The sequence below is a fragment of the Empidonax traillii genome, unplaced genomic scaffold (genome assembly GCF_003031625.1).
Source record: "Empidonax traillii isolate 1590-97213 ecotype Southwest subspecies unplaced genomic scaffold, ASM303162v1 scaffold163:size1593379, whole genome shotgun sequence".
NCBI lineage: Eukaryota > Metazoa > Chordata > Aves > Passeriformes > Tyrannidae > Empidonax > Empidonax traillii.
In genome coordinates, this window is record NW_020955356.1 from 392,585 (window position 1) to 416,427 (window position 23,843).

Here is a 23,843-nt window from a genome sequence, read left to right on the forward strand (position 1 = left end):
GCAGAATGAAATATATCGTATCTGAAAGTCTTTATATATGAATTTTAAGGGTCTAAGACAGAGTAGAGCAGCAAGAGGCAGAGTGGCTTGGCTCCAGTCTGGTGTGGGGGTGAGCCCAGTTCAGCCATGCCATGGAGTGCCTCTGTGATGTCTTCTCCAGGAACAGCCTCATGCCTTCTCTTGCCCCATTCAAGGGACTGCCTGCTGCTTCCAGCAGGGACTCCTGCTGCACAGCAACATGCCTGGCAGTGCCAGCGCATGGGACATAGCGGGAACTGCCAGCCAAAACTTAGGCGGAGTGGATCTGCGAGACCAAATTCTCAATGAGTGAGAACAAGGGTGAGTTGCAGACCTCTCTGGAATTGAGTTGTGAACGACCTCAAATAAAAACATATTAGTATTTCGGTGAGGTTACATTGAGCCTCTGACTGGCAACTGCAGGAGAAAGGTTATCCCGCTCGCCTCCACGCCTGGCCGTGCCCTCCTGTTCCCTTCAGGGAATGAGATGGTCCAGTTTGCCCATGTGGCAGAAAGCCAGCTCCTGGAAGTCCTTTCTGTGGGGTCAGCGGGACAGACACGTTTAGCCGTGTTCCAGGGGAGCGCCTGAGCCAGCGCAGGCACGGGGGCAGGCCGGGACCGCCCCGCACCACGACAGCCAAACTCTGGGACAAGGCCTCTGGAACAGCCCGAGACCGTCCCCGGCGCTGGCAGCCCCAGCCTCTGGAACAACCCTCTGGACCAGCCCAGCCGCCCGTCCCGCCCGCGGCGGCACCGGCTTTTTAATTATTCATGAGCCTCATGAATATTCACGAGCGGGGCCGCGGCCCGCTCGCGTCACGTGACGGCGCGAGGCCGGAAGCGGCGCTGCCGGCGGGGCTCGCGGAGGGCGCGCGCCCGCCACAGCCACTTCCGCCCTCGCGCCCGCCCGCGCCGCCCCGCGCGCCGGCGCCCTCCGCGCTTCCGGTAAGCGCGCGCGCGCCCGGCCCCTGCCCCGACCCCCGCCCGCGGGGACCCTCCCGGTGCCCCCGCCAAGGGCCGCCCTGCCCCAGGCCGCCCCGCCAAGGGCTGCCGCCGCGCCGCCGCTCCGCTTCCACGCGAAACCGCCGATGACGCCGTTCCGCTCTGCTCGGGGACCCGGAAGCGCGGAGGTGCGCCCCGCCCCCTGACCCGGAAGCGCCCCGCCGCTGCTCTTTCCGGTGAGGAGGCCGCCGCCGCCGGAGCCGGGCCGGGGCCGCTGCTGGGGCAGCCCGGTAACTGCGGGGCGCGGGGCCGCGGGCGGGGGGCCGGGCCGCGGGGCTTCCGGGGCCGGGGCGATCCGGAAGCGGAAATGGAGGAGGGCTGTCGGTGTGTCTGTCTGTGTGTCCCGCCGTCCGTCCCGCTGTCGGGCGCTCCGCCGCGGGGCAGCGGCGCTCCGGCCCGGCCCCGCCCTCGGGCGGTGCGGGGGGAGGTGGAGGTGGGTGCGGGCCCCGCGGGAGCGCCCGTCCCGCACACGGCCGTGGCCGGCCCGGCCCGCGGGGCCCGCGCAGCGCCCGGGGCCGCCATGCGGGACAGCGGGGTCCCGGTAACCCAGGCGGTTTGTTCGCAGAGCCGGCCCTGCAAGGAGGAGCGATGCAAGAGGAGGGAGAGTGAGAGGGGTAAGGAGGTCCCGGAGCTGCGTGAGTGACCCTCGGCCCTGCCCCGGGGCTCCCTCCGGGAGGGACGGGAGGGGACGGCCCGCGGGTCCCGGAGGTGGGGGATTGAGGGCGCTTGAGCTCCGGGGTGCGGGAGAAGGGATTGGGCGCCTGGAGGGAGCTGGGGCGCAGGGTTTGCCCTCTGCCAGGCACCTGTTCCAGCAGGCGCTCGGCGGGTCGGGGTGGAGGCTGCGCATGTCACCAGGGAACGGCACCAAAGTTCTGTGTCTGGGGCGCGGGTCTGGGATCCAGGGCTTTGTCCTGCACGTTTGGGGCGTTCCTGATGTGAGTTCTAAAAGTGTAGCGATGGTTGAACTTTTTGGCCCTCTTGAGTTCTAAGGAGGCATTTTTGCTTTTGATCTGACAGCCTGTGTGGCCTTCAGCATCCCTAGCGCTGTGCTGCAATTAAGCCTAAAAGCTCCTTGTTATTGAACAAAGATCTTGGGCAGACGTAAAACAACCTTATAAATCGCTCCTGAGTGTCGCATTCAGGGCCTTTTGTTGACTGAAAGCTCTGCTCCAAAGAGAAAATAAAAGCAAAAACCAGGTCTCTGGAGAATAAAGAAAGCCATGTTAAAAATCAACCTCTAAATAAATACCTGCGTATACAACCTTGATTGTGCCTTCCAGAAACACAGCCTCTACCTCACCACGTACTTGCACGTGCTTTTATCTGTCTGTTTGTGACTAAAGCGATGACCTGCCAAGACGTATAAATCCAGCACGTTAAGTATGTGATTCTGTGAAGTGCTCTGTGAGATCTAAACTCCAGATCCCTTGTCCCTTGTGAGTTCTCTGGTTCACTGGATTGTTTGTTTGGTGTTTGTACATTTGTGGTCTGTACATAGAAAGTGTTTTTGGTTTGTATCAGGAGGGTACGTTGACATCTGTCTGATACTAGACTGGTGAATAGGAAGAAGGTCCCATCTCTGGCCTGTTTGTGGAAGCTGGGATGATGAAGGCACTGCAGTGGGAACGTGCTGTGGTACAGGGTTGAAGCTCCAGCCCATGTCTGGTAGTTATAGAGCAATTGGAAGGGTTACGTGCAGAGTTCTGGTAAAGTAAGTGTGAGCAGCGTCCAAGTGGGGGCTGCAAATAGGGGTGCATGTTTTCAAAATATCCCTCAGCCTGAAAGCGGGGTAGGGGAGGGACAGCTGTGGGCATGAGGACAGTAGTTTGGTGGAGGAATCTTACCTTTGTTTCCTACCTTTGGAAGACTGGCTTGCTAGTGAAATTGCATGAAAGCTTCAACTCTTACACCATTTCTCCTTTTCCTCCACATTCCTATAACTCCAACACACTTCAGCCCTTCTAGCCAAAGATTTTGAGGCTTGGTAATCTGCCTGAGCATGAAGATTTTTGGATGGGGAGTTGTACTCTAAGACAGTTTGACAAAAATAGTGTAGCCATCCTTTGAAGAATCAGTAAGAGCCTTATTTTGACTTGCACACATTGTAAGCTGAGCAAACAAAACTTAGATGCTCTGTGAAGTTCTGGTGGGGGACCAGATGAAGACAAGCGGCCACTGAGTGCCCTGGCCTTTGCTAGTCTGCATTTTGGAATCTGGAAAGGACTTGCCTTTCATTCCTTGTACTCTTTAAATAAGAAAGCTGCTGTGAGATTTTTGCTTAAATTGGCGTCTTTCTTTTTAACTCCTGAAGTTTTCAGTTCAGTCCAAAGTCTTGGAGGACTACAAGGTTTTTTTGGAAAATGCTTCTAATTATTATACAAGACTTTATGTTTTTAGAGAATCAGGTTCACTTTGATGTTTTTGATGTGGAAGCTAAGAAAATAAGGACTTACTTATTTTAAAAACAAAACCAAAACCAAGCAAAAACCCCAAACTTGGAAATTCCAAACAAAATACCCTTCTTGATTCAGGTGGTACTCAGTTGCCGAGAATGTGTTCTCTTCATATGTGCCCATCCCATGGAAGAAAAAGGTCATGTAATTAAGTGTTACATGCACAGGGCCTTCCTGTGGGCAGTGAACTTAATAATTAATTTGCCTCAGAAAAGAAAGCAGAGGAAGGAAGGTAAGAGTGTTGCCCCATCAGACTCTGATTGAATCACAGCAGTGTAAATCCAGAGTAATTCAGTCAGGCAGCGAGCCGTCCGACTGCATGCCACCGACGTAAGGTAAATAATTTATCCTCAAGTGTGTTTATTGGTTGATTTGCACTGAGTGAGTGAGGCAGGAATACTTGGCCTTGCTGTTGCATGAGCAATTCATAAAAACCAAATTATTGGGTAATTTGGTTCATTTAAATACTGCTTCTCTGCATAGAGGAAAATTATCTTTGCATTTTTGGCTCACACGCAGCAATTCCTCATGTATTTATTCTGCCCTGACGTGCCTCTGTGAAGTAAGTGTTTCATGCTACTCAGGGCATGCCTCTGAGCTTCCCTGGTGGTTGAGACAGGCCATTCAGAAACAATATTGGTTCATTAATTAGGCTGTAACAGCAATAGGAGTGGGACAGTTTGCAGGCAGCTCCATGAGAAACCTACAGCAGTTGCTTTCTCTGACAGATGTGCTCTGAGCATAATTTTTACCATGTGTATTTCACCCCCCCAGTTTTGTCATATTGTTCAGGAATAGGTGTATCTTCTGCTTCAGGAAATATTCTTTTGTTAATTTCTTTAGTTTTTGAATATTGTTTTGGCAAGTGTAACAAACTTTGTCCCCTAATACTTATTACACAGAGAGTATAAGGATTAGAAAGGAAAGTGCTTCTTCAGTCAGGTGTTCCTGAAGAGGTTCCACCTCTGTGTTCAGGAGACTCTTTTGATGCCTAACTGGTCCTCTCAATGCATGGAGAGTTGAGGTGGAGCAGTGGGCACTTGGCTGGGGACAGAGTCCTACAGAATCTTGTCCCAAGTGTGGGAATGAAGTGGGCAACAGAGAGCCATGACATGATCTCACTTGAAAATAGGGTATCTCAGGAGCAGGGGAGTCAAGTTATTTTCCCACTGCCTTGTCTCATTGGATGAGAGCAGGGGTATTGAGTGATATTTCTGTCTGTCTTTCAAGAGTGGGGCTGGGGTGAGCAGCAGGAAGTGAGGAGCCCCAAGTTTTTGATTTCTTGGTCTGCTGTGGCTGTCTGTTATCTTGGGCAAGTCTGTTTCCCTCTCTCTGCCTGTCTTTCTTCCTGTGTAACATAACGCTAATGTCCCTTTGCTGCATCTGGGTCCTTAGTGTTGAGCTGGGGTGGAGGGACAGGCAAGGTCCAAAATTTTCACTGCTTGTGGGATCAGACTGTCTGTGACAGTGAAAAATGGTTTTCATCAGTATTTGCCTGTTTGCAGATGCACAGACTTCATTTATGCCATGTACTTGGGTGGATGATAACTGGGAAAATTTGGAGGTGTTCTGGGTTTGTAGTCAGTCCTTATTTTGCATGGAGGACTACTGGGCAAGAGGCATTTGAGATGGACCCAAGCCCATGGGAATAGCAGATGCCTTTTCCCCCTGTAAATAATTTTTTTATTTGGGCAGATAGCTCAAAAAGGGGGAGAGGCTGCTCAAGAGTGACAGGGGAAATTAAGGAACTGTCGCAGCATTGGACTGAGTCAGTTCCATGTTGGAGTCTCTTTGGGTTTAATGGGTTTTTTTGTGTCTGTCTGTCTGTCTTCCTTATCCTCCATTCCTCTTCCCTTCCCCCTTCCTCTTTCCCCCTGTGCCCAGCTAGGATGGAAGAATCTCATTTCAACTCCTCCCCGTACTTCTGGCCAGCGGTGCCCACTGTCTCAGGACAGGTAAGATCTCCCAACCTATTATGTTGATCTTGTTTCCCGTTAGAAGTCCATGTATAAGTGTTTCTGTTGCATTTCTTGCTCAGCCAAGTGCTGGGTGAAGCTGTGCCAGGGTATCCTAAAATCTGTCCCTCCCGCCCGTTTAGATTGAGAACACCATGTTTATTAACAAGATGAAGGAGCAGCTATTGCCCACAGAGAAGGGCTGCAGCCTGGCTCCCCCCCACTACCCCGCCTTGCTGACAGTGCCCACCTCTGTGGCCCTGCCCACTGGCATCTCCATGGACTCGGACACCAAGCCGGAGCAGCTGACACCACACAGCCAAGCCCCTGTGACTCAGAACATCACCGTGGTACCAGTGCAGTCTGCGGGGCTCATGACAGCAGGTAGGGCACTCCGAAGTCTCTGGCAGCATATGGAGGAGACTCTGGAGTTAGGGAACAGGAGGGCATGGAGAATCCTTTTTGGGCTGTAGATTATTCTTAGCCTTACTGATGGTGTTGATTGCTGGGGTGTGATTTCACCGTGAGTCCTCTATGGAAATTTGACTTGCAGCAGTGGAGACTGGGAATGCATTGGGAGGGTAGGCTACCCTCCTGTTTGTGTTGTAGTCAAAAGTAGGTGCTTCTGTGGCATAAGGAGGTTGAGCATAATTAGAGATGTAATAACTGACTTCCTCTGTCTTCCTTTGTTTGCAGGTCCTGGTTTGGTAATAACTTCGCCGTCAGGTTCCCTGGTGACCACAGCCGCCTCTGCCCAAACCTTTCCCATCTCAGCTCCCATGATTGTCTCTGCACTACCCCCTGGCTCCCAGGCAGCCCTCCAGGTGGTTCCAGACCTGTCCAAGAAAGGGACAACCACCCTCACTGAAGGTGGTGGGGGTGGCGGGGGTGGGGGAGTTGCCCCCAAACCACCCCGGGGCCGGAAGAAGAAACGATTGCAGGAGTCGGGGCTGCCAGAGATGAGCGACCCCTTTGTGCTGACAAACGAGGATGATGAGGACCAGCACAAGGATGGCAAGACATACAGGTGGGGAGAGGGGTTAAACCTTGACTGCAACACTGCATGGGGATGGGGGTGTATTTAACCCTTCAGAGGGTTACATGGGGAGGAAGAGATCTCTGCCTTTTTCCTAGAGAGTCCCTGAATAGAGAATCTTTGAGTTACAGGAAGAGTTGAGTTTTCTTTCTAATCAGGGATGTTTGCAAGCTGGTGGGTCAACCCAAAACTAAGGATCTCCTTGGTAGACATATATAGTCATGAATGTTCCTAGGTTAGTTAATGACCAGGATGTTATGGAAACTAAACTGTATCCTTGATGCCACAGCCAGGTAGTAAGGCTGGTGTACTGCAGAGTGCAGTGCTGTCTGGTGTAGCTGAGAGCCCCAGTGTACCTGGATGCTCCTCAATTAGGACTCCAGTCTGTCCAGTGTAAAGACTACAGACTGGAGGCACACAGAGCGAGAAGTGAACTGTGGTGCGCGTTTGCTCCTGTATGCATTGCCCCACATGATCTCCTCCTGTTTCAGCATTCTAAACGAAACAAGGGGGGAAAAGTGCATTTTTTAATTAGGTGTAAGGGTGTTTCTGAACCCTCAGTGCACTGGATAAGAGGGAGGAGAGTTCTGAGCCCTGAGGTTGGGTTTCTGAGCTTGGAGGGATGTGGCTTGAGTTTATGAGTGATGGGAAGGGCAGTGATTATCTAGGAGGGACTTAATCCAGAGGATAAGGAGTATGGGTGTTTTAGAGAAGGTGAGAACCATGCAGAGCAGACAAGTGGTAGGAGGAAATGTGATGGTCTGTGTTAGATGGGAAGCACTTATGTGATTCAGAGATAGGTGATTCTGACAGTTGATTAAGATAAATAAGAGGCGAAGTAGTAGCCAAATGGAAGCAGAAATAGGAGATGGTCCTAGGTCTTCTCACTTCTCTACGATGTGCCCAAGATCCTGTCTCAAACAGCTTCCCTTTTACCATCTTAGACCCTTTTTTTTTTTTTTTTTTTTGAACAGATTTAGTTATGTTTCTGGAATTAAGCCATATCAATATGAAGTCATCTACACAGAATCAGTGCATCTGCCTCGGGCACTGTTTCACTTTTAATTTTAGCATCTTTTAAATGTTTACTGTTTTAAATCAATACAGTTAGTTAAATGGGTACAAAACCAGAGCTTGGATCAGCCTTTTTATTCTCTTACCCAATGTCCCAGTTCTTCCACTTTAAAAGTAGAAGCAGCGTATGGTGAAGAGGGGTGGGAGTGTTAGGTAGCTTGCTATTTGTAATCCCACCATTTATTTTGGGCCATGGCCACAGTTCCACACTTCTCAAGCTGCTTACAGTCTGGATTGCTAATTAGGTTGTTAAATATGTATTTACAGGGGACACAATTGGCAGTGAACACTAGAATTAAGGCTGAACCAAGGCTTTAATTATAGCTCCTTGTTTACTTGTAAGTTTAGGAAAAAAATGCCCAAGACCAGGTGGAGTGACTCAGCAGAAACTTTATGAACACGCATAATCTGTTTAACAGCTCATGGAATAGAATTTTCAGGGAAAAAATGAATGAGTTTATATGTAGGAACATGTAATCAGGAAGATCTCCTGTCATTATATTTAGTCCGAGTGTGGTTCCACTGCCTCTTCCTCCAGCCCCCATCCCAAGCAGGCCCTCCTCTGAGCAGTGCTAACGTGTGGGATAGCTAAATTGGCATTTATTAAAGACCCCCAAGGAGTACTTCTGCCTTTCTTGGGGTTTCCTCATTGGCTGATGCTTTCTGTGTGCAAGTTTGGAACTAAAAATGCTTGTTGAAAAAATAAAGGAAAACCCTATCTTTTCTTGGAGCTGTGGGAGAGAAAACCTTTGTGAAACACAGTAAAATTGTTGCTCCATAATATGCATATGAATAGATTCGCAAGTTAAGACTTTGAGGACTGCTGGGTTCTTTCTGTATTCTAGAGGATGATTTCAGTAGTTCCCGTCACTACAGAATGCAGACATATCCCAGCTAAATTAAGACTGTGGGTGAGGTTCATCTACTCCTGTTCTCTTCTCAAGCTGGAGGAGGAGTTGCTTGTGGTTTTCATATGACTACATTTGTATGATTTCACTGATTCCTGTGATGAGACAGTGAGAATAATCTATTCAGATGCCAGGAAGGAGTTGTACTATATTGATCAATGTGACTTTTTTTTTTTTAATGCCCAATTCCTAAAGCTAGAGATTATTTTGTCAAATTTAATTATTTTTTTGTTTTAAGTTTTCTTTTTGAGCTCTGTGAGGTCTCTTGTCTTGAGTGTCTGGGCATGTGGCTAATATCCATAATTCCCGACTCCCGCTGTGGTGATAAAGACAGAGTAAGGCCTTGAGTGGGAAGCACAGCCAGTCAGATGTGAAAGGAATTGGAGCACAAACCTTGATATATTGCAGCTCATCCCATTCTCTACTAAATGTAGAGATTCCTGCTCCAGCAAATGGCATCTGTTTTGCTGCTGTATCATCCCTAGAAGTGAATTAGTAGGCTGCTGTGAAAGCTGTGCAAGAATCTTTGTGATTAGGTCTTTCTTTTTAAGAAAAGGCGTGAGGTTTTTGCTAATGATGGTGTTGGTTGCAGATCTTGGACACCTAGCCTTAGGATTAGTCTGGCAGAGTCCTTGGTGCTTTGCTTTGTGCTATTAGAAGAGTCTTTGCACCTGCAGGGGACAGCATCTAACCCAGTCCTGTGAAGCATTTTCTGTCATGAGTAATGTTACTTCAGTCTTGTCTGTATTTGTTGTGAGCTCTTTGTTATTCTTCCCTGACGTGTTCGTAGAATTCACATTTTCTGTGAAAAATGAGATCAGCGTCAAGATTCTTTCTAGTAAGACGTGAAGTGTGAAGCACATGGCTGCTTCTCAGAGCAAACAGGTCCTGGATACAGTAGTATTGTTTCTTAGTATTGTTGTGGTGCCTGTACCTCTGTGCTTTAGAAGTCTGTGCTGTGATGTCATCAGTGAACAAGACTGATGAAGTGGTTCAGCCTCTCTGGCCCAGATCATAAATTCTGCTTCTCTGACAGTTTTCTAAATAGTTTCTTCTTTGCAAGAGAAAAGAGCTCTCTATAGGTTGCTTGGTTCCCGTATTAAGTTTGTAAAATCTACGACAAATACCAGTTTATAGTCTGGAATGGTTTTGCAAGCTGTGCTTTGGAGCCTCAGATACCAACAGAAAGGCTGTAGGCTTGGGAGGGGCCTCGCCATCGTAGTGTGATTGACAAGCTCTCTCTTACCCACCTCAGGTTCTGAGTTTCCCTACTTTCACTTGGAAACAGCAGGGGATTTGGGAGACAATAAGCAACTGAGGGACATAGGAAACCTCTGAGATGAGTTCAAGGTGCAAAAGCCTTAGCAAGCTTAACTGTAGAGGGTGATGAAGCTGGATGGAGGCCCTCATTAGTGAGAAAACAAGGTACAACCAGGTGCCAGGGGTTTGAATCCAGCAGGTGGGCATATTCTCATGCATGTCTCATTTAAAGCCTTTTTTTCTGCCCTGTCCTGCATTTAGCATGGCTATTTGGTGAATTTCCCATGTTTTGAATAGATTTTGAAATCTGGCTTTTGTAGGCCATGTATGTCTGTGAGAATATTGTAGAATTTGCCCATTTGTAAGCTTGGAAAAAAATCTGTTAAGCATGCTCTGAGATGCATTATAGTTTTGTGGTTGAAATGTGTGAAGGTTTTATCTTCTTTGACATTTTTTGAGGCTTGCATGGCTCCAGGCACTGACCAGACTTCCATCTCCACAGAAAAGATAAATACACTAACTTCTCTCAGTTTCTGTGCAAGGCTGGGCTACGTGTGTACTGTCTTCGGAGCCAGAGGCATCTTCTAGGCTTGCACTGAAGGGCCAAGCATGCTTTCCCTTCAGTCACGAGTGCTGCTTCAGTCTTTAGTGCCCAGTGTGGACAGCAATCTCCCCCCTCTGATGGGCACAAAGTCAAGGTGTGAGAAGACACCACTTGGTTGAAGTGCAGTAGGAATGAGGATGAGATGTGTGCGGGGACTGGGCCTGTTTGTGTTGAGGAGATCTGGAAACTTGGTAGATAAGAGATGGGAATCGGAAAGGAGGAGAGAGAAAAGACAAGAGCCTAAAAACTAGGGAAGGCATCAGAGGATGGGGAGCCTCTTTGCCAGGGAGAAATGGGGGAGGTAGCACAGGGATAAGCTATGAAGGGCCAAGACTAGGGGGAGGAAGAAAGACTCAGATCTGCTTGGTGCTGGAAAACGAGGATATACCTAGAACTCACAGAACACAGGGACAAGAGTATGGGATATGAGCAGACAAATAGAAGCATGGGGGAGAGGAGACAAATGTTAAGTAATTGAAGGAATGAAGTAGGGAGGAGCCTCTGCAGTAAAAGATAAAGACGCTGGCACGTGTGGGTAAAAAGCTTGGGCCTGGGTCTTGGTGTGGGAGAGAGGGGATCGCTACAGGCTAGAAAGGCTAAGGGCAAAGGGGGAATTAAGTTTGGAATGTCAGGCAGAAAGTTTGACCACATTCCCTCCAAAGCCTAGAAATACTAAACCCAGTGTTTCTAAATTTTGCCGTGTCTTTGAGGTCAACACAAGAATATGACCTCCTCTGGCAAAGAACCTCATCTCCCTCTAAGGCTAGAAAAAGGTGACAAAGTACCGTTGCTGTCATTTATCATCCTAGCTGCAGTGGCAGAGGTCTGGTCTGTGCAGTGGATCTTAAGATTGCTGATGACCAACATGGGTGTCAGTATGATGCCACATGTTGGAATTTCTGTTTGCTTTTTTTAACAAGTAGTTCCGTGAGCAGCGGAACTAATGAAGCCTGGTTTCCAGCGGCTCTCTCCTGTGTGGATTCTCTGATGTCTAATCAAGGGTGAGCTTACTAGCCTTTCCCTCAGCAGAGGGCTCCAAGAGAGTCTCTCTTCTTTCCCCAGACGCGTATTTTTGAGACTTGTATTAACTTTCAAGATCCTTACCCTTTTTCCAGATTGGTTGAAATTGGCTTATGATCTCAAAACTCTTAAGGAGGACAGGTGCACATGCACATCTACAGATACACACACAGTTTGTACACATGAGCTTTGCTTTGTGTATGAATACAGTGGTTCAAGGTTAGAAAATGGCAGAATTAGACTGGCCACATGCCTCATGATATATAATAAGGTAAAAAACTTGAGTTATGGTAAGTTCTCTCCCTTCTGCTGAGATATTGTAACTGTGCATGTGTGCATGCATGTACTTGCTCTCACTTGGCAGTTTATCGTAGTGCCAAGCAGAAAGAATTAATAGGAAAGGTTCTACAGTCATGAATTTTAATTTTGGCAAGTTACTTGCATGTCAATGGAGTGAGTGTGTGGAAGGGATGTGAGGGGGACAATTGCAGTTTCAACCAGGGAGAAAGAACTTTGAAACTACTTTGTTGCACATCTTATCTGATCACACCTTAATTTGGCCCTATTGAGTCAATGCACTTTGAGACCATCCTTGATTAGTTATTGGTAGATGATGGCCTGTCAGAGTCCTGCATGTTTACTCAGATAACATGAAAGGAATGTTCTATTAAAAGAAAACAAAATGCGTTTACATGGCATTGTGGAATTGAGAAGGATGATTTGGGGAAGGCATTTGACTGCTGATATAAAGAACTGTAGATTATGCCTGCCTCTGCCTCAGATTGCTGTGGTATCCTACAGTCATGTGGTTCAAGTCTGCAGATAATCTTGCCTTGAAGTATGTGCAAATATGAGTTAGGTCTAGTCTTCAGTGGATTTGTGTTTGTCACAGGCTACAAGTGACCACAGGCAGTTATCCTGAAATAATTAACATTTGGTCTTCCTAGAACTGTAATCTTAAGTATGACTGTATACTCCTCTGTTACAGGTCAGACCCTGTTTTGCTTTGCAAAAGTGTTGCATCTCATAGCTGTAGCATAGACTTAAGTGAGCTGGGATATGAATGTATATAATGTGAATTTTCCTTTAAAGGAAAAAAAGTGCTCACAGGTATTGGTTTGGCCACTTGAAATTAGTGGATATGTCTGTTTTACTGTGTTTCATTCCCTTTGCTTACAAAAAAATGGAACAGGGACATTGTGGGTAAAGATGAGTGTTTATGGAGCACTGGTATTCCCGTGGTGGATACAACAGATGAGTGATTCTGCTTCATGAGGTTGGAATTGCATGTGGTCGACAAGGCTCGAGGCTGTTCAGAGGATGGTGATAGAAAACAGTGAATGCTTGTTTGTTAAGTATCTGTCTGTGCAACATAATAAGGATGCAGTTCTGTGGAAACAGTCAATAAGGCTGTATCAGAATGCACCTGCATTGTAGAGCCAAATTATGGTGACATGGATGAACTTAATCCTGGTGTTTCCAAATTTGCTAAAGTGCTTTCTAATGGACCTTTGGTATTTTTTTTTAATTTTAGCTTTTTAATATTAGCTATATCAAGAAATACCTTATTGTGTTTTATTGTTTTGTTGGGCTTTTATGCTAATGGTGACTGATTTCAAAAATTGGTAGACAGTGTCTTAGGTCTAATATTCAATGATTCAGAGGTCAACTGAAAGTTATGATTAATAAAGATAAGAGCAATTCTGGTGGATAGCTGAAAAAAAAGGGGATCTTTATGTGGTTGTTAAACCAGAATTATTCAGACAAAATGTATTTTAATGCAGCCCAGTGGAAGACAGCCTTTTGGGTAATACTGAGTGACTTTTCCAGCAGTCAGGGATTGAGGTGCAGGTATTTGGACACAGTGGAAAACATTATCGGGCAGAAGTGTCCTGTTGAATACTATTGAATGTCTTTGATCTAAAGACAAGGAATATGGAGGAACAGTATCCTGGAACGCAATGACTGTGAAAAAAAAACTTTTAGGAAGTAAGTGAAATTATGAAAGCTCCCAGTGCGAAACTGTGACAGAAAAGGGTAAGTGGAACTGTTGGAAGCATAAATGATGGAGTCATTAAAAGAAGGCAGGCAACTTGTGAAGTATGCTGAAATACCACAAAATTCTGAGTCTGGTATTTTTAAGGTCATTTGGAAAATGGACAAAATGCAGGAATGCCTTCAAATCTGAGAACTGGGAACGTGCCATATTATGAGAGCATTTAAAAACACTCGCTGCCTTGCCAGACAAGTGTGCTTTTCTACAGCCTTATCAAGCCACCAGGTGACTGCAGGACTGTGGAAATAAGTTGACTGAGATTTCTGAGCCTGGCTGATAGATTTGATACACATGCCAGCAGTGTAAATTGTTACGTGGAGGTGCAGCATTGCCTCTGGAATAGCAGCTGATGCTTGTTGTGCCAGTATGGAAGCAGAGGTACCGTTCAAATGCTTTCATTTGGCATCATCATATTCACTGACTTCATTCAGGTGTTACCTAAGTTTTCTACCTGTGTAGCTTGAATGTTATTTTTGTCTCCTTTCCCTCGCCTCTTACAAAATATTAACAAGAAAATGTTTAACTTCGCTTTAAAAAAAAAATCGGGGGAATGCGAGGGTTAAGTTAGCATTTATCATGAACTGTGCATCCATTATTATGCTATGCTTGCATTAGTTACTTCATTAACTCTGCATTGCAAAGGCAGTACATTTGTTTCCTTGCTAAATGAACTGCTGACTCTGACAGCCTAAACTTACTCTTATCATCTAGTTTAACTTCAGACCTTCCTGTTTTGATTTTTATTTTAACTTGTGGCTTAGCTTGTATTTGTAGTCTAACAGAAGGAGCAAAGGCTCAATTAAATTTGTAAGACTAATCTCAGTAGATACTAAGAACATGAACTCTCAGAGCTATGTAAAAGCTCACATAGTTTTCACAACTGTGATACTAATTAATTAAGCACTTGATTGAAAAAGGCTGTTAATCCATGTCAGGCAAATTTTACTATGAGCTGGTATTTCAGATGGTATTTTATCTCCTAACAGCATCGGATGAATGAGGCGGAACATTCCATGAAAAGTGGAAAAAAATACAGCGCTGTGTGCCACAGAGTTGTAGTCTAGTTGCCATAAGCATCATTTTGTTTATGACTCATCGTGATGACTTTCATATGGGAGCAGAACTAGAATTGTACATCCACCTTTTACTGGCATTTCATGATTTTTGAGGGTGTTTCTGTCTAACGCGAACATTCTCTGAATGTCTCCCTACATTTCCCTGCAGATTCCCTATTAAAAGAAAGCATTATAAACATTGGAAGGGGTTACTTTTGATCTCTGGCATATGGCTGAATGCTAATCTAACTATTGATATGAGCCTCTGTATTATTAAGGATATTTTCTTAAGGCTGTCTGAATTTGCAGAGCCATAACAGGCAGCTGCAGGGATGTTGTGTCACACTGTCGATGGGAATGCTGCAGTCATTTCTGCTACTTGCTCTCAGAAAGAATACAGTGAAAGGAGGGGTAGTTTAGAAGCACAGTGGGGAGACAATATTAAAAATGGATATTAAATGGATGGGGGGGGGAATCAATTATTTCATGTAGTGCTTCATTCATGCTTAGCAAGGAGCACTCCCTACTTTTCCTCTCTCCAGCCAGGAGAATTTCACTGAAGTAGAATACTGAAGTGCTGCTAGTATCAAATTGGATGTTCTCATTATCCATATAGATTTAACATTTTTTTGAATCCATATTTGCCCACTAGAGGGCTGATTGCATCTTCTCCTTTAATATTTGATGTTGTCTGAGGCAGAATGCAAAGGCCTTAATTAAATGGATCATTTGTTCCCTTGAAAAAACCTGATACCACACAATATAAAAGTCTGAAATGGAGCTTTCTGCTATATTCCGTGGCTTGTTTTAACTCATAAGGCTCATGAATTTGTTAATGCTACATAACACATTCTTGCTCTCTCAGGGTTGATGCTAATTAGATGATTAGAAAATGAGTCCTTGCAAGATTTTCTTTTTAAATGTTGTTTGAAAAACAGTATCAGAATGTCTGTTGCTGTTAAAGCCAGACAACATGGCTTTGTTTGTTTGTTTGTTTCAGGGTGTGTTTTGGGGGTTTTTTTTAGGGATGTTTTTGCTAACAGGTTTATCATTTTTGTGCAAGTGCTGGTGAGGTTTTGAAACACCTTCTTCATAATTTTATTTTGAAAATAGATAAGGATGTTTTATTAAACTTTATTTTATGGAATTTATGTCCTGAAGGCAGGTACCTGACAAAGCAAATAAGTAAGGGATGTGCAGAAGTTATGGAAAATAAAGTAGATGGCTTTATGGCACTACAGATTTAATGCATGGCACTGCTTAGACTTGATGGAATGGTAAAGTTCATGAATTTTTCAGATCAGAATAGACTATTTAAAATATAGAGTCATGTGCCCAGCACAGAAGAGATTAGTGCACAGCACTCTATTTAAACTAGAGCAAAACCTTTAGAAGGGCATTTCTGTTAGAAAGGTAGCTGGATTCTCAAAATATTGATTGTAAGGGCCAAGTCATTGAGACCATGCTGTAGCCTCCGAGCGTTGTTCCAAAGATGCATTATTCTCATCTTTGGGAAAACCCTATTTCCTCTTAGGTTTTTCACTTCCATTGTCAGTTATTGTTTCTCATAATACCTTTCCTTGCTCATAAAACAAGCCTCTGGTAATTGATATTTTTCTCCTTAGATAGATTTATTTGGGTATTGACCAAGTTATCTTTTAAGCTTTACTCCAAACCTAGACAGGAGTTGGTGAATCTTTCCTGCAAAGCCCATTTTCCACATGCCATCATTCTTTCCACATGCTCATCACTGCTGAGCCTTGTCAGAGTTTTTCAGTAATTGTTCATGACGTGGACTTCAGAATTAGGCATGCTGTTGCACAAATAGTCGCTCCAGTCCTGTTTACAAAAATGATACCTGCTATTCCCCTTCATTTGGGGGATCCATATTAGCACAGCATCGCACTGGGAGCTTGTTCTCAGTTGAATGGTTCCTTATCAGAGGAGTGATGTTGTGGAACAGGGTTCAGTTGAGAGTAATGGAAGTTAGCGTCTGCTGAGAAGGAGCTTGATAAAAGTCATGCAGGGGATTATGCTGTAATTGCTTGTATTAGCAGCAAACTGGACTTGGTGACTCAAAGGTAATTTTCAGTTCAGTGTTCACCTCAAAGTTCTTTCTAACGTTGCTGCTTTCAAGGATACACAATCCTCATCCCTGTAAGTACGACTTGATAACTGCAAAATACATATGCTGTATTCAGGCGTAGCATTTCAGGAAGTCTAGAACAAACTGCGCAAGTGTTTGATCTATAAACCAAGAGCTACATTTTTAAAAAGATCATTCTGACGTTCCTTTTTACTCCTTATACCTCAGAGATGTAGGGATAAACAGCCAAATTGCTTCTGTTTGTTGATTTCAGGAGGGATTGGGGGGTGTGTGAGGAGGGATTTATGTAAGGACGTATTTAGCTTGCGTGTTTGCAATTAAAACGGATTAAGAAAGATGAAGGTAGGACATGTGGTAACAACGGTTAGAGATGATAATGAATGTAAAAGAGCAGTGGTGGAGAGGAAGGAAATATTACAGCAGGTGTGTGTCAGAGTGCTTGCTAGGGAGGCATGGCTTCCAGCTACATGGCTTGAAATCAAGCTGTGGCTTGGAAGGGCCTGTGGAAGTTAAGGTAGGTGCTGGATAAGTACTGCCTACATTACATGCACTAATCAGACTGCACACTTCATAAAGCTTCTGGCTCCAACATAAATAATCACAACAGTAGATGTAATGAAGTATCTTCCTTCAAGGATATGGATATGGGAAGGGCAGGACAAGCTCTCTATGGCTTGTAATACCTGCAGAGACTTTCGTGACTGAGCAGTTTTGTAAATACTCGTAAAAGTAGAGGAAATTCCCAGACAAAAACAGCTTGAAGGTTGAATTCATGTTAACCAGACTTCGTCTGCGTGGCATTTCTTTTCTCAAAAGAGACCCTGGAAGTTAGATGTGCAGGTCCAATTTTTGTCTTTAATTGAGAAGTCTGCAAATGGAAAACCCAGGTTCAGATAAACCTTTACTGTGCCCCTTGGTTGACACAGATTTAGTAGGGGACTTAAAAAAAAAATCCAGTAACTTGGATGCAGCTTCTATCTCTTTGTCAAATTACCAAGCACAAAAGCGTTTAGCATCTTGAATTGTAAAACAGTGCGAGCTTCTCTCAGCAGCCTGGTGTCGTGGTGGAGAACAGTTTTTAACAGCAGCTTCCATAGCAGAGAGATGCCAACTGCTTCTTCCTGTTCAAAGAGTCTGTGTTTTTACCAAATACGTTTCTGATCATAATGGGAACAGATGGATCCAAACTCCCAGGCAAAACATTTTGCATCACATCAGTAAGACTGAAATGATGAAAGCCCATTAGACCAATGAAATACCACATTTGGTATCCAGAGTATCTTTGTGACATCGACTAGGAAAGCAGCACTGTTGTTATTCTGAGGATTTTGTATTTTAAATTCTCCAGTGTCTTATCCAAAAATGGCAACAGAGTTAAGTGGGTTTGGTCATAACTGCTTTTATGGACTTTGCAGTACATGGAATTAACTTCTGTTATGAAGATGAGCCTTAATCTGGGATTTCCAGGTTTTCCAAGCTTTTTTTTGAGTGAAATAAATCGCAGATGAACAAAGTGGGGTTTTTGTCTAGGAATTATTCCTGCCCCCTTAGGATTGCTATTGGAAGATTTCCAAAGTGGTGCCCTGTCTCTCTTGCAAGCCTAATAAATTGGCCTCTTGGTTTCTTCCAAGACCTTTACTTGTCTGGCTGCAAGGTATTGTGCGGTCTGTTCTGCCAGTTCCTAGCTTAAATTTGTCCCCTTGGAGTACTTGCAGCTGAGCAGTGTCCCAAGTGAAACCTCCCCAGAACCACATAGTGAGACAATATCCCTTCTTCACTCATTTGGAAGATCCCATCCAGTTAGTTGATCCATATTGGGGCTTACCCCCGTGTGACACTGTCTCTTCCCCTCGCCCCGGTCCCAGGTGCCGGATGTGTTCGCTGACCTTCTACTCCAAGTCGGAGATGCAGATCCACTCCAAGTCCCATACGGAGACAAAGCCACACAAGTGTCCTCACTGCTCCAAGAGCTTCGCCAACAGCTCCTACCTGGCCCAGCACATTCGCATCCATTCAGGGGCCAAGCCCTACACGTGCAGCTACTGCCAGAAGGCCTTCCGCCAGCTCTCCCACCTGCAGCAGCACACACGGTAAGGGCCGGAGGAGGCTGGGGGCCCTCTGCACTGCATGTTGCTGTCATCCCAGCATGCTGTGAGCACCCTCAGTGGGCGACTGCCTGGGGAGACCTTGCTGGTTTTCACAGGCCGGTCAGGTCTTGTACACGACAAATCGGCAGTAGCGGTATCTGATGCGTGAGACTTGGCCCTGGCTGTGAGGGGCTGGGTGTGCTCAGAGGCTGGCCCTGCTCAGCCTAAGGGGCATCTGCAGTGGAGTGACACTTTCTGACAGGAGGCAGGTCCGGTTGTGTCAGTGAGGGTAATGTTGGCATAGGAGGACTGTTCCCTGTCACCCCATCATAGTTCTGCCAAACATCTCAAGTCCAGGCTTGCAGCCCCCCTGCTATTTCAGCCGTAGGCTTTCCACACACAGGTCTGCCAATGCCCCTCAGTCCAAACTCTATGGTTCCTCTCTCTGAATCCTCCCCCGGTGCGGACAGACCATGGTCTCTTGAAGCGAAGGGGAGCACGGTTTGAGACCAAGTGAGCTCATGCCGTGTTTGGAGTTCCTCTGTGTAGCAGATAGCGTGGTGCTGTCCCACCCCCTTTGTGCCCTCATTCCATCAGCACTAGCCAGATGGCGGTCATGTCCAACTGCTGCTGCTCCTCCTCCTCTTCGGCAGGATCCACTCCAAGCTCCACACGGCGATTGTCAAGCCACACAAGTGTCCTCACTGCTCCAAGAGCTTCGCCAACACATCCTACCTGGCCCAGCACCTCCGCATCCACTCGGGGGCCAAGCCCTACACCTGCCGCTACTGCCAGAAGGCCTTCCGCCAGCTCTCCCACCTGCAGCAGCACACACGGTAAGGGCCAGAGGAGGCTGGGGGCTGGCCCTGGCCCCCCGCGCTGCCGGCATGCACCTGTGGAGCACGCGCGCCAAGCATGCGGGGGGCGGGCGGGGAATGCGGCCGGCTGCACCCCCAGCAGGAGGTGACCCACCAGAGTGGACGGAGTGGAGGCTGCGCAGGAGACACTGACCACGTCAGGGCTGAGGTGGGCACGTGCTGTCCCTGGGGATCCTTGGTCTTGCACCGCGGGTGGCACAGAGAGAGAGAGCGATAGAGAGAGGCATTGGCTGTAGGGGATCCCAGCCTGGCACCATGGGGGTTGGACTGAGTGTGTGGAAGCTTCTCCTGGCATTGCAGGGGGACAGGAACAGATTAACACTGTAGGTGATCTCAGCCTGTTATGTAAAGGGAAAAGTGTTGGCGTGTCTGTCCTGAGAAGGAGCAGAGCTGTTTTCTTGATACTGTGGAAGCAAGAGAACAGGTCATTTGGGACTCCCGCGCTTGAAGCAGGGAGCCTGGACCTTCAGACCCCTTCGCAACACATTTTCAGGTGGCCCGCATGCTGAGCTGGCAAGGCATTCATTCATAAGCTCTTGCTCCTCAGTCCTAGTCACTCTCTGAAATCAGCTTGACTGCCTGTCTTCTCTAACTTCTAGCTGGACATGGGAGCTGGGCAGAGCTCTCTTTGTCCAGATAGAACAGCATCTGGAGGCAACATCATCCCTTTCCCTGCTCTCCCGAGTGGCTGTGAGATTTGATGACAGCATCAGGCCCTGGCAGCCTGCCCTGCTGCCTGCTCACTTGCCTCCCATTTGTGCTCTTCCTCCTCAACAGTATCCACACCGGGGACCGACCCTACAAATGTGCTCACCCTGGGTGTGAAAAGGCTTTCACCCAGCTTTCCAACCTGCAGGTAAGGGGCTGGGCATGTCCTGCTTGCCAGTGAGGCTGGCAAGGATGCCAGTGGTGGGGGAAGTGGAAGAATTGGGGCAGCTGGGAAGAGAGTGAAATAATACAGAAAAGCTATTGAAGCCCTCGGCCCAGGAGAAATTCCTGACTTTTGTGGCAGTAGTGACCCAAAGAAGTCACATAAGTGGTTGTATCCTATAGAACTGTAAACTTGACTTGAAAGCACTGAGATCTTGGTAAAGTTTCTCTCATCTGTTCTGCAGTTTTCTAACTTAGTTGGGGCAAGACTTTTGCAAAATGTTACACCAAATAAAGTCTGGGTATTTGGTGGGGTTTTTTGTTTGTTTGACAATGATATGGAGTGCATAACGGTAGGGATTTAAGGAAGCAGAGGTGGTGTGTCCTGCTGTGGTATCCTGGAGGAGGGGAACTACAGGGTGTGCCAAAAAGCAAAGAGCTGTAAACACCTGCAAGCAGCTAAAGCAAATCCCGCCCTGAAGGTATCAGATGCAGGGAGCAAATGTGTATGAAGGCAGGAGAGGAGAGACCAGGAAAAGGCTGAGAAAGAGTTGCATGGAAACTGAGATGATGGGGTTTTTCAAGCATTAGGAGTCTCTGCTGTCCAGAGATACCTACTATGCCTGGGAAGAAAGGGCATGTGTGGGGAAGGTGGGCTGGTGGGAGAAGCTCTGTCCCCTATGCTAGGAGCCAGCCATTCCTCAGCCTTCGGGAGCCTAGGGAGCTTGGGGCCTGTCTGGAAGGGGGTAAAGCCATCTCCAGTACTAATACTCACTTTCTTCCTTGTGCTTGCTGTCTCTTCCCTCCCCACTGCTGCCACCCAGTCCCACAGACGGCAGCACAACAAAGACAAACCTTTCAAGTGCCACAACTGCCACCGTGCGTACACGGATGCTGCCTCGTTGGAGGTACACCTGGCTACACACACGGTGAAACACGCCAAGGTCTACACCTGCTCCATCTGCAGCCGGGCCTACACCTCGGTGAGTGTTTGCTGCCCTGGGGAGCGGCAGAAATGGACACACTTCCCAGGGAGCATCTCCTCTAGATCCAATGGGAGCAGCCCCCTGAGCTGTCTATGTCCCTTCCTGTTGGCCTTGGCTTTTGTGAGCGTTGTTCCCTTTTCTGACACTGTTCTTCCCATTGCAGGAGACGTACCTGATGAAGCACATGCGGAAACACAACATCCCTGACCCCCAGCAGCAGGTGGTTCAGGCACAAGCCCAGGCCTCGCAGCAGCAGCAGCACTTCCAGCCGCAGGGCGGGGGGGCAGCAGGGGGCCCTTCTGGAGACACTAACCAACCCAACCCTCCCCCCCAGTGCTCCTTTGACCTGACTCCTTACAAGACTTCAGAGCATCACAAGGACATCTGCCTCACTGTCAGCACCAGCGCCATCCAAGTGGAGCACCTCTCCAGCTCCTAGAGAGACCTCAACCCAGGGAGCAGAACGCCTCTTGTGCATAGCCTGTGCCCAGGGGCACCGCCTGTGCAGCGGCCCTCCTTGTGCAACAGTCTCCGGCCTCTCCTCCTGCAACAGCCTCTTCTGGCCGTGTAACCCTGTTCATGGCAGCCCCTTGAACAACAGCCTGTCTCAAGGGGGTGCTCCTTCTGTGCAACAGCCTGCCTGGTAGGAGGATGCTTCCTTGCGCAAGAGCCTCTTTCCTGTGCTGGGATCACTTCCTCATGCAAGAGCCCCTCCTTTCAAACCCAAAGAAAGGCCCCCGTTTTGCCTTCTCTCTCACTGTAGGATGCATATGAAGGGGGGTTGCGTGTTGAGACACGCACGGTGGATGGGATGGAGAGACGGCCCTTGTACGTACAGGGGCTTGGACACATGTTTTCAGCAGGCCACAGAAGAATGTGGCAGGGTTCACAGCTGGATGGGGTTCTTTGAGGATTGCCTTGAGTGTCTAAGAGAGAAATATCCATTCCTGTCCTTCCTGCTTGAGGAAGGGAGGAGGGGTCGCTCGTCCTGCCCCAAGGACTGGATGGGAGAAACCTTCTCTCCAGTGGAAGGTGAGACCAGTGGAGGGGGGAGAGGTGAGGCATGTTCTCTGGGACGGACAGGTGCCTGCACTGCTCAAGGGCTGTGGAGTATTGCATTCTTTCTCCTCCCCTGGTGCAGAACAGTAGAGAGGAGTCTGTCTGAACTGGCTGCTGCCTCTCTCTCCCAGCTGTCTGAGCAGCATGATGGCCAAGGCCCCGTAGGAATGTGGGTTCCTGCTCATTGCTCTTCCTGCCTGTTGTGGATGATATCCTAGCAGCTTGTACTCCTCCTCTCCCTCCTGCTTTTCCTCCCACCTCCTCAGAAAAGCCTGCAGGCATCAACAACAAACCAAAAAGCAACTAGAGGGAGGGTAAGAGACTGCCAAAATAATCATCACCCTTCTCTCTGCTCCCTTTCCTGTAAGGTGGAAATGACAGCAGTTCTGACACACACACACACACCTGTCCTGCCCTCAGTTTCCCAAAGGGAAAGAGGAGGAGGAGGAGGAATAGACCAGTCTTTTCAAGGAGCCAGCAGGAGGCAGGGAAAGGCTAGTTTCTCCTGCTCACCTCCCGCCAGAGTGTTCTCCCAGGCTCCCTCTTGCCAAGACGGGCTGGACTCACACGGCAGTGGTGGCCTCTTCTGGACCCTGGTCATGGGAGAGAATCCCCAAAAGGTGGACAGTGGAGAGAAGGGGATGAAGATCCCCACAGAGAGACCAATCTAATGAGAAGGGGGAGCCAACAAGAATAAACTGAAGGCCCCTTGAATTTATATATATATATATATATAAATATCTATTCCCCACCCCGGCCCGCTCTGTCCTTGCTGTAACTGTTTCTATCTCTGTGTTTATAAAACGCATTATCCTGGCGAATTTTTATTTTCAATCTTCGTTTGTTTTTCCCTTTCTCTTTGTCTTCAATTCTTCTTCCCCCCCCCCCTTTTTTTTTTATTGGTCCACATGACTGCTAGTCTTGTGTGTCACTTGTTAGTTTCTTTGGATCATGGAGGCTGACTCGGAAGAGAATGAGAAGGCAAGGGAAAAAGCATGTTGTTGGGTTTTAAAATCAGTCACCCACCCAAAAGCCTATAGAATCCCAGACTTCTGTATGAACAACCCATAGGGGCTTCTTTTTTTTTTTTTTTTTTTTTTTAACCACCCTGTATGGAAATAAATTGGTGTAAAAGGCTCCTTGAAGGTGCTGCTGTGAGCACCCTGCCCCTGTGACGTGTGTTCCTTCCCCCTGCACCAGACCACTGCACGAGCATCTTGCTGCCGTGAGTCCGGAGCGGCTGTGTGGGCGGATGCGAGGGCAGCACAACCCTGCCTTTGGGCAGTTGGCACAAGGAAAGCAAGGAGCTCTGCACCTGTAGTGCCTGTGGCAGAAACCTTTTTCTCTGTGTTTAGTCACCAGGGTTGGCTGTGAATGGTTGGAGTGTTTTGTAGATGCGTAGGTTAGGCTAGAAG

The 23,843-nt window shown here is 47.4% G+C and overlaps 1 protein-coding gene across 13 annotated transcripts; it reads left to right on the forward strand.

Annotated features, from left to right (window-relative positions):
• Positions 1 to 1,068: 1,068 nt before the first annotated feature.
• On the forward strand, positions 1,069 to 23,262 carry ZNF384 (zinc finger protein 384). 13 transcript variants are annotated; one of them, XM_027885225.1, is made up of 12 exons: positions 1,069 to 1,196; positions 1,586 to 1,655; positions 2,542 to 2,731; positions 5,362 to 5,428; positions 5,572 to 5,812; positions 6,125 to 6,455; positions 11,231 to 11,311; positions 18,414 to 18,638; positions 19,289 to 19,471; positions 20,291 to 20,369; positions 21,208 to 21,366; positions 21,533 to 23,262. In XM_027885225.1, exons 3-12 carry the CDS (start codon positions 2,679 to 2,681, stop codon positions 21,806 to 21,808), a joined length of 1,695 nt encoding a protein of 564 aa, XP_027741026.1. In that variant the 5' UTR covers positions 1,069 to 1,196; positions 1,586 to 1,655; positions 2,542 to 2,678; the 3' UTR covers positions 21,809 to 23,262. The 13 variants fall into 13 exon arrangements, with proteins under 13 accessions (XP_027741026.1, XP_027741034.1, XP_027741025.1 ...); XM_027885233.1 differs by having other exon boundaries at positions 1,586 to 1,634; positions 5,358 to 5,428; XM_027885224.1 differs by having other exon boundaries at positions 1,586 to 1,634.
• The last annotated feature ends 581 nt before the right edge of the window (positions 23,263 to 23,843 follow it).